The sequence below is a fragment of the Cuculus canorus genome, chromosome 7 (genome assembly GCF_017976375.1).
Source record: "Cuculus canorus isolate bCucCan1 chromosome 7, bCucCan1.pri, whole genome shotgun sequence".
In the NCBI taxonomy this organism is placed as follows: Eukaryota; Metazoa; Chordata; class Aves; order Cuculiformes; family Cuculidae; genus Cuculus; species Cuculus canorus.
This window is the reverse complement of record NC_071407.1, coordinates 15769458-15785056: the sequence shown is the minus strand read 5'-3', so window position 1 is coordinate 15785056 and position 15599 is coordinate 15769458. Positions and strand designations below refer to the sequence as shown.

General features: G+C 35.7%; 1 protein-coding gene across 2 annotated transcripts in view; it reads right to left on the bottom strand.

The window, feature by feature from the left end:
• ADGRA1 (adhesion G protein-coupled receptor A1) overlaps window positions 1-15599 on the bottom strand; it is a 264781-nt gene that overhangs the window by 30082 nt on the left and 219100 nt on the right. For both annotated transcript variants that reach the window (XM_054071764.1, XM_054071765.1), the window contains 3 exons: window positions 14043-14170; window positions 13018-13141; window positions 5831-5976 (listed from right to left, as the gene is read on the bottom strand). In XM_054071764.1, the coding sequence (XP_053927739.1) occupies window positions 5831-5976; window positions 13018-13141; window positions 14043-14170 (398 nt within the window). The remainder of the gene's footprint in view (window positions 1-5830; window positions 5977-13017; window positions 13142-14042; window positions 14171-15599) is intronic.

The window sequence follows — 15599 nt, the reverse complement described above, 5'->3', positions numbered from 1 at the left end:
CTGTGGCATTTCCTATTTATTTCAACATATACAAACTGCAGAGAGTTGTTAAAGAAAAGGCGGATAATCCCTTGGGATAATCAGGCCTAAATTTAAAGTTTATAGTGGAGGTTTTCACTGTGGCAAGGAAAAACAGGCTTCCACGGATGAAGACTACAGAAATTAATATCTAAGGACATACCATAAAAAAGAAAACAACAGACTGTAATTGATGCTTTTCATCTGACCTCCTTCTCTCTCCCTCTCTCTCAATCATTATTTGATACAAGAAAACATGAATTCATAAGAGCCGGCGCTAATGAAAAATGCACTAGAACTTAACTGCATTTCAGAGCTGCTAGTGTCAAGGGGACAAGTAATGTATGTGTCTGTCAGAATGCAAATTAAGTTGCTTCATATGATTCACATTCAAAACCCAGAAAAGAACATGGCCAAGAAAATGGCATGACATATTTGGCAAACTTGATGTTTAATAGAGAATTTGTTATCTTGGTCAAATTTTGATGTCCTATTACATTGCTATTATGCGCAATAAATTACAGGCAACTTGTTATAACTGACAGTGGAAATTTTCCAGACCCTAAGAGTAACAAAGATAATTTTCTGATCTCAACCCTTTCAACCTCAGGAATATTAGAAACCACTAGTTCTTTCTATTCTAGGGTTTTTCTCTGTTAAAGTACACAATCATTGTTTAAAAACCTAAATACTTATATAAGACTTTAGTCTTTATTACTGGAGTGCTTTTAGTACCTCCGTTGTGGTGCATAAAACATCATATGCCAGTTTTCAATGACATCATGAATATTGTTATGTGCAAATCAAATTCAGGAAATAGCCTGTCTTACTGGTAACATATTCAGTAAAAATTGCCAGATCATCAGTTGGTGATGGAAGCCTTAACACTTCCAGCCAGGCTCTCTTGGGACCTGCAGTTAGGCAAACATAGCAGTACACAGCAGTAGGTCCGTTTGTGCCTATGAGTTGCTTTCCAGCTTGTCAGAATTCAAATCAAACATCTAAATGTTCATCCTGAGACAAGCAGGGTTAACACTGTGAATGAAGCACTAAGCAGATGCCACGACCCCTGTGGTATCATGCAAGTCTGTAAAACCTCCTCATTTTGAGGCAAGAGGCTCATCACAGGATTTGTCTACACAAACTAAAGGAGAGAGTTTACATGGATGCAAAAGTTTAGCACAGTTTCTCCTTTTTTTTCAGCGAAAAAATTTAACATAATTCAACGTCACAAAGATACTTTGGTACTGTTTAGCTGCATACTACTGATTAATGTTTGAGCAGCTGAATAAAAATAATGCGTCAAAGAATGACTGAAGAACTGCTGCCACAGTGACAAGAAAGGGGGAGGATGGAAGTGAAGCACTTCTTGCACACGCATGTGATCAGGATGTAGGTTATTAGTCATAACTATACCATAAATATAGCCCTCAAGGAAGACCTCCTGTTGTTGCTACTTCTAAGATGTCACTCAGTACTCTCTAAGTGTACGGATGCTGTACAGATACTTGCCCATATACAAACTCATACAGAATAGCAGACACACGCACAAACACTTCCATTAGCAATCGTTACAGATCCACTGAATTACTCGAGTTCTTACCTACTATTTCTAGGTCTGCTCTGTGTGCAGGTTAAAGGACAGTTTCTAAAAAACAGTTAAGACCTTCCAAAACATATGAAATATTCCAACAGCTTTCTTATTCTAAAAACAGTTCTTAACTTTTGAAATTATTTAGAGTTAAAAACAATAAGAGAATGGAATTGCAACCAGTGGTATTGATAGTAGGTGCTAAAATCACCTATGTTCATTTTTAATAGCCATAGTACTAAGCCTAGTACTTCCAATACGAAGTGAAGGACACAATCCATTCCTGAATTGCTACTACAGCTAGATACACAACTTTTCTAAGGCATTGCATTAAGTACTTTTCCCAGACACCCCACAACTTTAGTAAGAACCTTTAAAAACCTTATCAAGACAGACTACATAACAAAACAAAAAAAGATGAAGTTCAGTAGAGACAGTGACATCACCCGATATCCATTCTGCAGTTGATTCTACAACCTTATTTATGCACATTGGATGTTTTTTTCACGACAAATGTAGGTTATTGGACTCTCTGTAACCTGCAGTTTGCCATCTTACCTCGCTAGATGCTCACTGAATAAAAGAGGATGGAGGAAATTAGGGGACATGTTTGTACCTAATCCTGAATAAAAGGTAACTTAATTACCTGTCTTCTTAACACCCGGCGCAACTGGCAGTTTATTTATTTTTTATTTAAAATGTTTATAGTGCAATTGTGCTTACTACTTATTAAAAATGATAGTAGTCTATATTTTTTTTTTCTCTCTCTTTCTGGAAAGGAATAATTTTAACAGAATACCTTTCAGACATGTTTTATGCTTGGTCTGTACACCTGTCTAATCTCTATGTGCACAGAGCACCACATAAAAAATGCATGCATGTATCATGTTTTAAAAAAAAAAAATACTATCTTTGCCTCATCTTGGTCAGATAATAAGTTTAGTACATTGCAAGTAATTGCTGAATCTTGCATGCCCCTTTGTCCTTGCTGGCAAAATCTGACTTCATATGAGTCAGAAACCAAAACTCTGCCAGGTTTAACAATTGTCCACAGAGGATAAGAAGACAGAATTTTTTATTTCTTTCTATTAAGAATACCAGAGAGTATATTTTACAGGGAGTAATTTCATTATCTGTTGAAGTGCTAGGGTTCAGCATTTCAATACACAAAATGTAATGATGCATTAATTTGAGCCACCTCATTAGCATCCAGGCACATTTACTGAAAAATACCTGAATTGTTACAGTTGGTTCAAGTCATCAAAGTGATAGGCCCTGAGAGTTTTAAGTCTAAAATTAACAGATAGCATACATTATGTATAATACATATAACATAATACATCACATATAACATATATAATGTATCCTATATTGTTAATGTATAAAACCAGCAAATATTCAAAATAATATTGCCATGAAGAACAAGTTTCAGTTAAATTACAGTGCAACAAGATCTCAAGCTTGATCACTTTATCTAGGAGCAAAGAAAACTAATTGAGATCAACAATTTTAAATAATACAATACATCTTGCACAAGGAAAACTAGGAGGAAAAGAGGAGATGTGTCTTACTTCTGCAAATGAATGTACTAATAGCAGGCAGAGAAACTGAAGGAACTGTTAAAAGCAAACATCTTTTTCAACTAAGAGGTTAGGTCTCCTTTTAGATATTTCGGTATTTATTTTCACTATCTCAGATACTTTTTAGAGTGGATCAAGCTCCTTGAAAAAAATGTGGTGAGAAAATTTTTATAATTTTCTGGTAAATTCCATGGTTTACATATTGATTTTCAGCAGTAATCCCTGTTTACTGACTCATAAATTATATCCTTACATCTCATATAGCAAGTGCATATGAAAGGAATATAAAAAATACTCATATGTGAACTGGAAACCCAGTCTATCACATACATCCGTTACCAGAAAAGGCTGGAGAAGAACAGCAAAGTGTACAGTTCTTGCCAAACACGTTCTTATATTTGTTTACAACAAAACCTGATCAAAAGTCAAGCAAGGGATGACTGACGAACTACCTCTTGTCTAGAAGTGTCTTGCAAACCATATTATATGCTTTCTAGTACTGATAGTCCTGATGTGTAGAAAACCTTAGTTCAATTTCCATTTGAACAAACTTTACATTGCTTGGCTATCTACTGGTGTCAAATGGAGACAAAATTTAACACTCCCTCCCCCAAACCCAGACCAGGACAAACTGCGATGTTACCTTTTATGTACCTGAGGCACAATATGTATAGCCTGGCATCAGCATATAGATACAAGAACACTATCTAGTTAAAACATTTCTTATAAATGGCTACACTGAAATGTAACCATCTTAAATAGATTTTATGGAAATATTACAATACAGAATAATTCTGATTTTAATTTGATTAGAACCAGTAAAGTTAAAGCACTCCTAAAAACTATCATTATCCTTCTAAAAGAACAATTACTAATTATGAGTTTGTAATTTTCCTTCTAATGCAATTTTTAATTTTCTATATACAATGTCCATTTTCTACATGAAATTAAACCGATTCCTACAACTTTGAATCTAGTACTAACCAATACGAAATCATATTAGACATTTCAGTGCCTGTGTCTCTAAGACATATGGTGCTCTGACTAAGTAAAATAACTTAGAATGATTTTACTTAGCTATTAAACAATTATATTCATTTTCTCTTCCAGCTAAAAGGAAGTTTATAATTTCTATTACTAAAGTTAAAATATCTACTATTAATTTTCACTGTGTGAGAACCTCAACATGACTGGTACAAGGATTCTAATTATTGTAATCTTTTCTGTAATCTGTTTCTCTATTGTTTTCCAACTCAAACAAGATTTCAATTTGAAGAACGTGCCCTATGCTGGATCTGTGTAACCTGTAACAATTTTCTACCTTAATAGCCACACTGCAGCATTTGAAAATTGGCAATTATTCATTTTGCCATGAGCTAGTAACTGAAAGAGTGAAATTCTCATCTGTGAAAAATGGTGTAGTAAATCACGGATTAGCAAAGTCAGGTGCTTTCAGTAAAAGTATGTCCTATTGCTTAAACCTTTCAAAGCTGATGTTCAATATGGCTCTTCTTCTCTTCACTACACAAATTTTATGTGATCTTTAATCAATTTCATCTCTAGAAAGAAAATGTTTTAAACAGCAGAAAACTAATCATGTTTATAAAGATTTCACTCAGCAGAGTCAGACAGCAAAACACAATTCATCTCCCTATAGACTTCTAAGGAGTTGTGACAGCCTCACACAGCCTCATCTATACTATTTAATACACATCTTGTGTTCAAAATAAGTCTCTTTAAAAGAATACACTAATCAGGAGTTTTTACAGCAAAGCCATAAAAAGCAGAACTTGTATTTCTTGCCCTTCACTATAAAACTGAGGTCTTTAGTCTAAATTGACCATTCACATTTTTCCATGTTCTGTAAGGAAAGACAGGCAACTCCAGATGACGATTCATCCTGTTTGAGACAGATGGGAAGAACTGTTCTCTGGAATTTCCTCTCTCTCTCAGTCTCCCTCCAAAATCTATACAAGGACACTAGATTTTCCTTTGGTTGGAAATCCTAGTTTGTTGTAAGTTGTTTTATTTTTTGCTATGCAGACTGACTATTTTTGCTTGAAGTCTCAGCACCTCATAGGTCTCCGATTAAAATTCTTACTGCATTACACCTGCCACGCTGTCAGAGATGTGTATATTAGTCTGTTCCATCTAGAAACTGATAGGGAATCCAGACTGTCAGTCCCTCCTGTAATAGTATTAGATCTTTGATGGGGAATGAGGAAGGTTTCTATCAGGTTACTAGGCAGCCAATACAAGTATGGGCAAGATTTACAGTAGAATAGATAAGGGTGAGGGAAGACTTATACTGTTGTAGCTTCTGATGATTAAATAATGCCTTAACCCAGAAGCAAGACGAGATTTTTTCCTCCATAAGAAACCAAAAAGAACATTTGCATTGTTCCTGTTCAGATAAGGTATCTGAAAGTAGCCAATACCAGTTCTGCATATTTCCATCTCCTGATTAGCATACAATAAATATTCAGATTTTTACATACACCTATGTGACTTGATTCTTTATGGAATTCTCTATTTATAGTCTGTAAAAAGTAAAGAATACAGCAATAAAAGTGAGAGTTTGTTTGAAATTTATATGGTTTAGGAATACATTAAAAAAAAGAGTAAAGCTAACATTCCATACCTGAGCAGTGGTTGCTTTGGATAGGAAGGTTGGTCACTGTTTTGGCATGGCTGAGGTTTTTTCGTGACTTGCTTATAAATATTCCTGGCAGTTACTCCAATCCATAGCATAGTAGAGAGTGTAGAATAATGTAGTACTATCCCAACCTAAAAAAAAATAGTGGACCGTTAGATGTAAATGGATCAGTAAAATGGGAGTTTAGAAGAATCTTGCTGCATAACTGTACAAGCAAACAGATTTTTTTTTAAACTGAATTTGTAAGTGTATCAATTTCTTCTTTCTCTCTGGTTATTTCTAACCACGGAAATCACCTTTAAAGAGCAGATGGACTCTGTTATTTAATCAATCATTGATAATATCAGTGATACCAGCTGTTATATTATGAAACCAAAACTGTATAGACATTTGTTTTCTAAGAACCTGACTAATGACAATTTTTTACACCTGGATTTAAAGTCATGTGAAGTTAGTTAGAGTTTCAAGCTTTGTTAGCTTATCAGGGCAATGCAATTTAAAAATTAATGAGAGGTCAGCCTTTTTCCTTGCTATTATGTTACTACTTCTTTTCATTTTTCAGAAATGTCCTGCTGTAGTTGCCTGTCAGCTTCATATAGCCAAGGTTGACTTATTGTAATGGGATCAGTGCTATTTGCCTAAAACCAGATTATTTTCAGACATATTTTAAGGAACTTGGCCATACAATTTTTAAAACCAAATGACAGATTTTGGCATTCTCCCTTAAAGGGAAACAAGACCTCACAATAGTGTTATTCTCATTTTGTCTCCAAGAAACTGGTGAGTTTATCATTGAAAGTAACATCAAGTACAAACACCTCTAAAGTACTAACATCTCTGTTATGTTAGTAGTTGTTATTCATTACTATGGAAACAGTAATTGGAATTTTATCCAATCTCCAATGCATTATTACATCAGTTAAGTCTCCATCTGATTATATAAAATAAGGTTACCTTTAAAGCAATAACCTGACATTTTGCAGTGACAAGTGAAACATTCTTATAATTGGAAAGTACATAAATGTTTAAATACATAAATGTTTAAGGAATACAGAGAACTGCTGAATAAGCAGTTGAATATAAGCTGAATAAACACAAATCCATTATAATGACTTAATTAAACTAGTGTTCATTTTTTCTCAACTTAAAATAATTGATAGCTAAAGAAAAAAATCCATGAATTTTGTTTATATTTAGTAATATAGCACAAAACTTGAAGACAGCAGCAAACATCATCACAGAAAACCCTTTGTAATTTTCTCTGGGACTTATCTGACACATTAGACAAAGGAATATAAAGCCTTCATAGCTGTTGTCGCTTGAGGTAAAAGAAGCAGAAATAAGAGAATGAGACAACTTTGTACCATCAGCTGGCAGACATGGCCAGTTCAGTGGCTAGTGCTGTCTGGACTTAGTTCATATGCAGCGTACAGCATTTCTGTAGGGACACAGTGAATACGACTATGAACTGGGGGGGAAGTGAAGGAGTAAGGCAGAAGGGAGAAGAGGGGGAGGAGAAAAACAAGGCAGGAACCGTAAGAAAGAACTGGAAAAATTCTAGAGATCTGGTTCATAACCTCTTTCTCATTTCAGCATCGCACTGCTACTATATATTCTGTAATTATTCTACACAAATATGCCAAAGAGTCCATAAGAATATGAACAGCAGGGATTAATTCCATGTGACAAGGCACCTACACGTGACATTTTGACAACATATATGGCCACGTATAAAGGAATGATTAGCCACTTAAGTGAATGAGATTTCTAAAAATAGTACAATTAAAAAAAATTATTGAACTTTCATGGAGGCAACTGAACTGACCTGAAAATATTATTGCTATGCCACACCTTAGTCACATTACTTTTCTTCACAGTGTGCTCATATTTCAGCCAATTAGTTCCTTCTGATATACAGACAAATTGAACAAATGTGGGTAAGAGACGGAAATGTTATCATCTTCTGTACTAACTCTTTTATAATATGCCTTTTTCTCTCTCTTAAAAAAGAATATCCATTTGCATTTCTTGCTTAAAGGAGAAGAGGATATATCCTGATAATACAGGACCTCCTCATGACTGACAGTTCTGAAAGACAATGGTGACAATCTGGAGATACAACATATATGAGACAACAAAAATGTGGAATTTGGAGGGGTGCACTGAGCTGTTACACTGGATTCCAAAGGAAAGGTCCTTTCCTTTGGGTAAACTATTTTCACTACAAGTGGAACTTCTGTATTTCACACAAAATTGTATGGGAAGGGTCAAGTTTTGTGTACAGAACAAAGAATTATGATTGAATATATTAAAGCCATGACCCTTATTCGTAAGAAGGTTTTCCACTGACAGCCAAAATGGTATAGAAAGAACTTGTCAGGACATTTGCATTGAAGCCAACATGGCACCTAAAGCTATTTGGTAACCAGAGTTATATGGCAAAAATTTTGTTATATCCTTGGACTCATTTTTTTTGTCTCCTGTGCTCTTAGAACTCTTATCTTTGGGAATAAGCATAAGTCTGTTGAATAGAAGACTGTGCTTTTCCACAGTAAGATGCTGCCTGTACACGCTCCTTCAATAAATTTCAGTAGCTTAGAGGTGAATTAAGTTCCACACCATGGAGTTACCACACTAATGACCAAAATACCTATTTATGCAAAGCATTTTGGCACAAAAAGCTCTATTGCTTTAACTTGCACACAAATTTCTTTGTTTTATCCTACTTTTTAAATTTAATTTCTTTTTTCTTTCCAATTGTAATCATACATAAGTTTCAAGCCATCTAAAGCCTTGCTTGTGCATATGAGTAGCTCTGTTCCTGCCTCTGCAGAGCTAACAATGCAGCACCTCTCTCACCAGACTGCTCAAAAGCTGTTAAATATCATTCTTCTTTTGAGACACCTTATCTGTCAAACTTGATCACTGTACATTAATTTTACACCCGTTCTTTTAAAAAAAAAAAAAGCTAGAGCAGAAAGAATTGTTCTTTTCCTCCTCTTTCTACAATATTTTTGTATTGACAGCTTCTATCCGAGATGCAGCACATAGCTCTAGGACTTCCTTGAATTTAACAAGATTCAAATCCAAATTTTGGACTTCCAAGGGTAGCATTCTAACTTCCAGGCTACTGGCTAGTATGCATTGGACTTCACCTTTCTTGTGGAAGAGGTACTGCCCTACAGAAAGGAATTCACAAGCAGCTTCACATATAACGCTCATCAGGGAGGAGGAAGATCTGAGCCTTATCAAATTTTACATGTAAGCTGATAAACTATATAGGAGGTTCTTGAAGATATAACCAAAGTGATCATACCACTCAGTGTCTGGCCACAAGGATAACAAACTACAATTTTGTTTCTAATTTTTCTGTTTCCTGAATCTTGTGCTCCTAACTATTCTTCGTGCTTCAACATGCTGAACTGACCATTTTGTCTCCTAACACCCATAGCCTCATGGCTATCATAGTCTCCTTGAAAGCAGGGGCTATGAGGTGGAAACCTTTCAGACTGAGGGTAAAGAATTAGTTCCTCCATGCATGGGGAGTGATCCAGCTACAGTGGTGTCTTCTTTCATCTCATTCCTTACATGAAAGCAATAAACATCCCCCTGCCCTTTGAAGGAAAGTGATTGCAGACCCCAGCTTCAGGAGACGGAAAGGTCTGACTACATCATATACTGGCTGCCTCAAGAACCTTTCTGGCTAGCGTACTGGCTCAAATTAATCCCATTTTGCTGTTCCTAAAACAACCTTTGCCTTGCATGCAAGATTTTGCCATAAACTCAAGACTCTGGATTCTACATCAACAGCCAGCATTCAGTAAAAAGCAAAATCAGATTTACGGGTAATGTAAACAGTCTGTAGATATAACCTAATTCACACAGGAAATCTGTGAAGATGCAATCAGTTGTTCCAGACCAGCACTCTAACAACAGTTTTCTTTATAAATCATAAAGACACAAATATAAGTGAGCCTGCCTGTACAAAATATTCTCTGAAATAGGTATGCAGGTTTAAAAGGCAGTTTTAGATTTTTCGATTCCAACTAAATTAAATACCTTACTCTGAAAAACCTATTTTTTGTGCAGTTACTTTGCTTTCAAAGAGATATGAAGGTTCTTCCAGCTCTCTATCACAGAAAATAGGTCCATTTCCATAGCATTAATTACTGCTGCTTAAAATTAGAGTGGGATACCTAATTTAGAGGGACAAGGTGGTCCAAGTGAAGCTAATTTAGGACTACTTTTTTTGGTTAATTATAAAGGACAAAATTTAACTCAGTCTGTTATTTCAATTGGGCAAAGGTGTTGCAGTGAAATTGTGTGAAAGCTTTAGGGATAAATACAATAAGAAAGGTGGAGATTCACTGGCTTTGATACCACATTTCAGTTATTAGGACAGAAAATGCTTGCACTTTGAATTTTCCCCTATACAGTCAGGAAACAAAAAGTGCAGATTACATTGCTACAGGGTGAAGCTGTATTTTGAACTGGAGCAGATGGAAAGATACCTGTGCTACAGCAACACTGATGGTGTTACACATGGAGTATAACTAATACTTTAGTGCTGCTTGAAGTAGTAATATTTTCACAATCATATATATTTTTTCCAGAACAGAAAAAAGGGAAAAAAAAAAGATGACAAAGAGATAAAACATAGGCTTGAGAGACACACAAGCCCATAACAGCTATATGAATACACCTTTCATTAAGCTGAGTAATTAAAAAAGTTACTATATTCCATGCATAGGAAAAAAGGAGTACTGCACACCCCACCACTGCTTAAACAAGCTACCGGAAATGTTCAAATATTTAAGCTTCTCAGGAAACCATTAATAGGTCTGACCTCCTACCTCCTAGCTTTGGAACCCTGAATATTAATAGAGAGTGATCTTGTCAGGGCTGTCACAGGAGGAAACAAGCAATGAGACTCACAGAAGTCTAGAAGATGTTGCTGTCAGTAGGAGAGAAAGGGTCCGTGGTGGGGTACAACATTCCAAGAGTGATCATTTGTTCAGCCTGTGTTACCAACTACAGGAGTTTTGTCTTAGATTGTTTGAATTGTTGCATCTGTCAGCCCTCCCTAATTATACCATACAATTTCTACCAGGAACCAGGGGACTGTACGTGTCTTCTGTGTCCTGTATCTTTCCTATATTTTAACTGCTGATTGTCGTCTGATTGATCTAGCACGGTAAATAAAGAACTTTATCAAACTAATTAGAAGGCATATATGTATGGATCCATTCTCTACGTGTGCATGCTTCTTAGTAGCTCAGAATCTGGGCCTATACCATAGCAACAAACAGCTGCCACTGATAATGCACGTTATGAAGATACCCCTGTAGTTCATGTATTACTCATAACACATTATTAATAACTCATTTATCTCAATCAATTTTTCATTATCACATTTAATACTGCATTGTTACTGTGCAATCTGCAAAGTAAATAACCAGACAATGATTGTAACAACAGATGGTCATTTCTGACCATGTAATTACACGGCCATGGCTGCCCTACAAACTAATCTGCTGCTCTCACTTGCAAACTGCAAATAAAGACGATGGTAAATGATATTTCAATTTGCTAGAACTCACCGATTAATTATGACAGAATACAGTAGATATTTTGAGTTATTTATCTCAGAATAATCTGCAGACAACTGCCATTTCAATGATTACCATGTAATCTCCGTAGGTAGACTTTGCACATAGAACATTACATATATCAGCAGATCTACAAGTGCAGTTTATTGATGGTCATGCACAAGTACACACAAAAGGCTCCCAAATCATCTCACTCAAAGTTAGAGTGATAACTTTTACACTAGTTATGCAAGTTTTGCAGGTGCTCTGCTGTTGGCTACTTGTTATTTACATCCACTGAAGCCAATCAAAAGAACCAGTTTAGTGACATGCAAAATATCTGGGAGAACATTGGCTTAATAAAGTGCTTTACTACAGGTAAATACCAACAACATTCAAGAGGTCTGGAGCACTGCTACAAAATTTGAGAGGAAGAAATATTTAAGACACACAAACTGCAACGAGCCCTCATCAGGTGTTATGAAAGATAACTGAAATGACTCTCTACACACTGTACAGGCTCTGCCTCTATACTCAGAGCAGCTGAAGCCATGCTTTCTCTGTCCATCTCACAGTTCTATATCCCTGGAAACAATGAAGCAAGAGATGTGAAACAGTCCAGCAAGACAAAGAGGGTTCCATAAATTACAAATGTACTTGTCTCCTTTGTCTACTGAGCTCAAGTTCTTCTAATAACGACTTATTCTGAAGAACTTAAGACCCAGGAATGATATATGGGATGGATGGGCTTCCCCCTGCTCTTAACCAAACCAGCAGCTGTTTGGTTCAGGCTCCAGAGGAGGCAAATGCCTGCTCACAGCCAGGAGAGGAACTCCTCTAGGAAACCCAGAAGGAGCAGCGTGATACAGCGAACACTGAAAAGGAGCATTGGGCATAGCATTTGGAGCTCTCCTTGCTAGGCAGTGTGGCTGCATGGTGATGATCTCCTCTTGTGCAGAGGTGCCTCTCAAGAGTGCTCCTTGAAGCAACCACATCTTTTACCAATGACAGATTCCTGGTGAGTCCCATTGAATCCTTCCTGGATGGCAGCTGGACTCCAGCCAGTTCTCCTCTTTGACAAATATTAGTTGTTTAGCCCAAATAAATAACATTTTAAGTAGAAAAAATAATTTAGAGTTATCATATTGTGCTTGCCTAGCTTTCTTAGCATGAACAGCAAGACTTGCTGTGAAACAGTAGGCCCCAACATGGGAATTTCCAGTTAAAAACTTTCCCAGTGGATACAACTCAGAGCAAAATCATACCAGGTGCCCAGATGGGGGTTAAATGAAATGGGGATAAGCATGACGAGACCATGAAACCTTGGCTAAGTGACATGAGGTGTGCACATATAATTCTTTATATAAAAACATATAAACTGATTTTCCCTCTGTATGTTTCCTCCATGCATGACCTTATCGCTGAACTCTATTTAAAGTCGCACTGTTATTTAAATGAGTTTTTTTTCTAAAAAAACCCTAATTCATGATAATATATGAAAAGAAAGAGAACTATCGATATTACGTTAAAAGATAGTTTCCAATTTTCACTGCATCACTAAGAACTACTAAGGCAGATACTTACAGCTTGACATATAATTGGATATTTAATGCGATTGATTCCACCAGCAAAAACAGCAAATGTAAGAGCAGTATGGAAACAAAAGTTGAGAAGCATATGCCATCCTTTTCTACTTATTCGGATTGTGCTGTTGAAAAATCACATTTTAAAATTAAAAACCAATGTATCTATTATGGAAATTATGCTTTTGAAAAAATGCTTAATATAATAGGATTATTCTTGAATACGTACATAACAATATACCTATAGGACAGTCTGAATTATAAAACATTGAAATCAGTGGTAAAAAGGTAAAATCAATGGTAAAAATTGTAAAAGGAGTTTATTGACTTAAAGTTTCCCCACTCAAATCAAGTATTCAAAGTAGAATAATAAAAGCAAAAGGCTTAATGCATAGCTCCATATATGCTTAACTTTAACAAGACATCTCTAAAGGATTAAATGGAAACTGAAGATCAGAAGTCATTGCATTAAGTTCACTTAATTAATATTTAGCAGCTTCTACAGTACAATACATTCCTACTCTTTTAAATTGCTAATGGTCTTTAACAGAAGTATGTAGTTAAAATGGCATTAATCTTTCATATAAAGGAAAACACAAGTTTTCTAAAACAAAGAAGATTTAGAAATCAAAAAAGAGTTTAATCTATTCAATGACAGTTGCCAAGTCTTCAAATCAAACTGGCTTTTAGAAGCCAGTCCTGCCAGCGTAACTATCCAATGGGCTGCTCCTTGACTAAGATTTGCCAGACAGCAATTTGATAGTGCACGTGGTTTTATATTGAATTGTCAAATTAGAAATCTTAGGAACAGCGTGCAGACCATTTATTCATAAGTCTCAAAGCTTGAGAATGCTTGACATATAACTTCTTTTTATTATTATTTCTCTGGTGCAAACTATATTGCTGATATTACTATCCAACAGTAATTCAGATAATTTAAATTCTTTTCAATGCTAGTTAGAAAAATTGAAGTGTCTCAGCATAATTCTGACCATTTAATACAAGTACTTAAAATTGAATTCTTACCTGTGATGGACAATGTAGGTGATAATGGAAGCAAACAGGCACAACAACATAACTGCGGTACATGCATATACCACAGGGTGCAGAAACTCCCCTGGGTACTGGGGGAAAGACAGCACTGTCTTAAAATCCTATGGGGAAAGCAAAATGATTTAACATTGTTAGGCATGTGTGAAACTCTGAGAGTTCATTTCAATATGTCCTGTCTTTTCTAGCTGTTCCCTCTCAAGAGCAGGAAATTAAGATGATGAACTTTTTATGTAGATATAGTTCATGAATTTACAATAACCTCAGACTTCTCTTTCCTCATCTGCATATACTTTGCAAGACAGAAATTAACCTTTTTTGAACAAGCAGACATATCCTAACTAAAAAAAGGTCTGGAAAAATACATAAACTATTATATCTTCCAGGCATTAGCAATAGCTGTTCCTTCTGATAACATGAACTTTATCCATGTATTTTACTAGGATATTAAGTACAAAATATCAAATTACCATAAAGGTTTCGTAAGGGCATACACATGGCTGCAGAAGAGCCACTCAAAGAAACAAAAGTCATGAGAATACACGCAGAACACTGATTCACTCCTACACTCAAATATAATTCCCGATTGCTACACCTCCTCTGACCCAGTGACCTTCACACTTAGCTGCAAATACTCTGCTACCTATATAAATTCAAAAGCAACTTGACAGCTGTACTAACAGTAAAGATCCGTGCATTCCTTTTTGACCTGCTAGTGCCTACTGACAAAATTCTTCCTGAAAATTAATATATCTGTAAAACTAACCATATTGAATTCCCATTCTATTATAAATTACTGCATCTTACAAGTAAGAAATCATAGGAGAGCTAAATCTGCAGTTTTCATGGATGAAAAGGGAAAAGAGCCTGTTACAGTGTCTTCAGACTATATGAATTAAACCAAACATCAGAGGTTCACTGTAATACATTGTCACATTTGTTTGTGGCAGTACATTTCTGCAAACAAAAGCTATAAATTAGACATACACTATCATTTGAGTACAAACAATGTGTTGTCTGCGTGCCAGTTTCTATGTGCAATGGCACTAACTGTGCACACAAAAATGAATATATGTCACAGCACAGAAAAAGCTGGAATCCAAAAAAAGTACTGAATGCAACAATCCAGTGAACTCTAAACCAGAAGATACTGGCATAGTTTTTTTTTATTATTTGTCAGTTTTAGGCTTCCCTAGAAGAATAGTCAATACGTTATTTTCCTGAGGTGAAATCTCTCCCCTCTGGAGACTGGGACCGTAATGCTAATATATTTTTTAATCGCATTTGCATGCAGAGGGCTGATTTCCAGCACTATTATTTATGTATGTGAACTTGTCCACGTACAAGGAGTTAATGTTCATGAGTATATGAAATTATTAAATCGGGGGAAAGTTTCTGTTCCATTTACCTTCTAGAAAAGTCCCTACAGGTAACAGATGCCTTAGTAGTCATTATTTTTCTTGACACTAGCTTTAAAGTTCCTAAGATTGATTGTACTAGTTTCTCCAGATGCATATTAATGTCAGCCCTAAA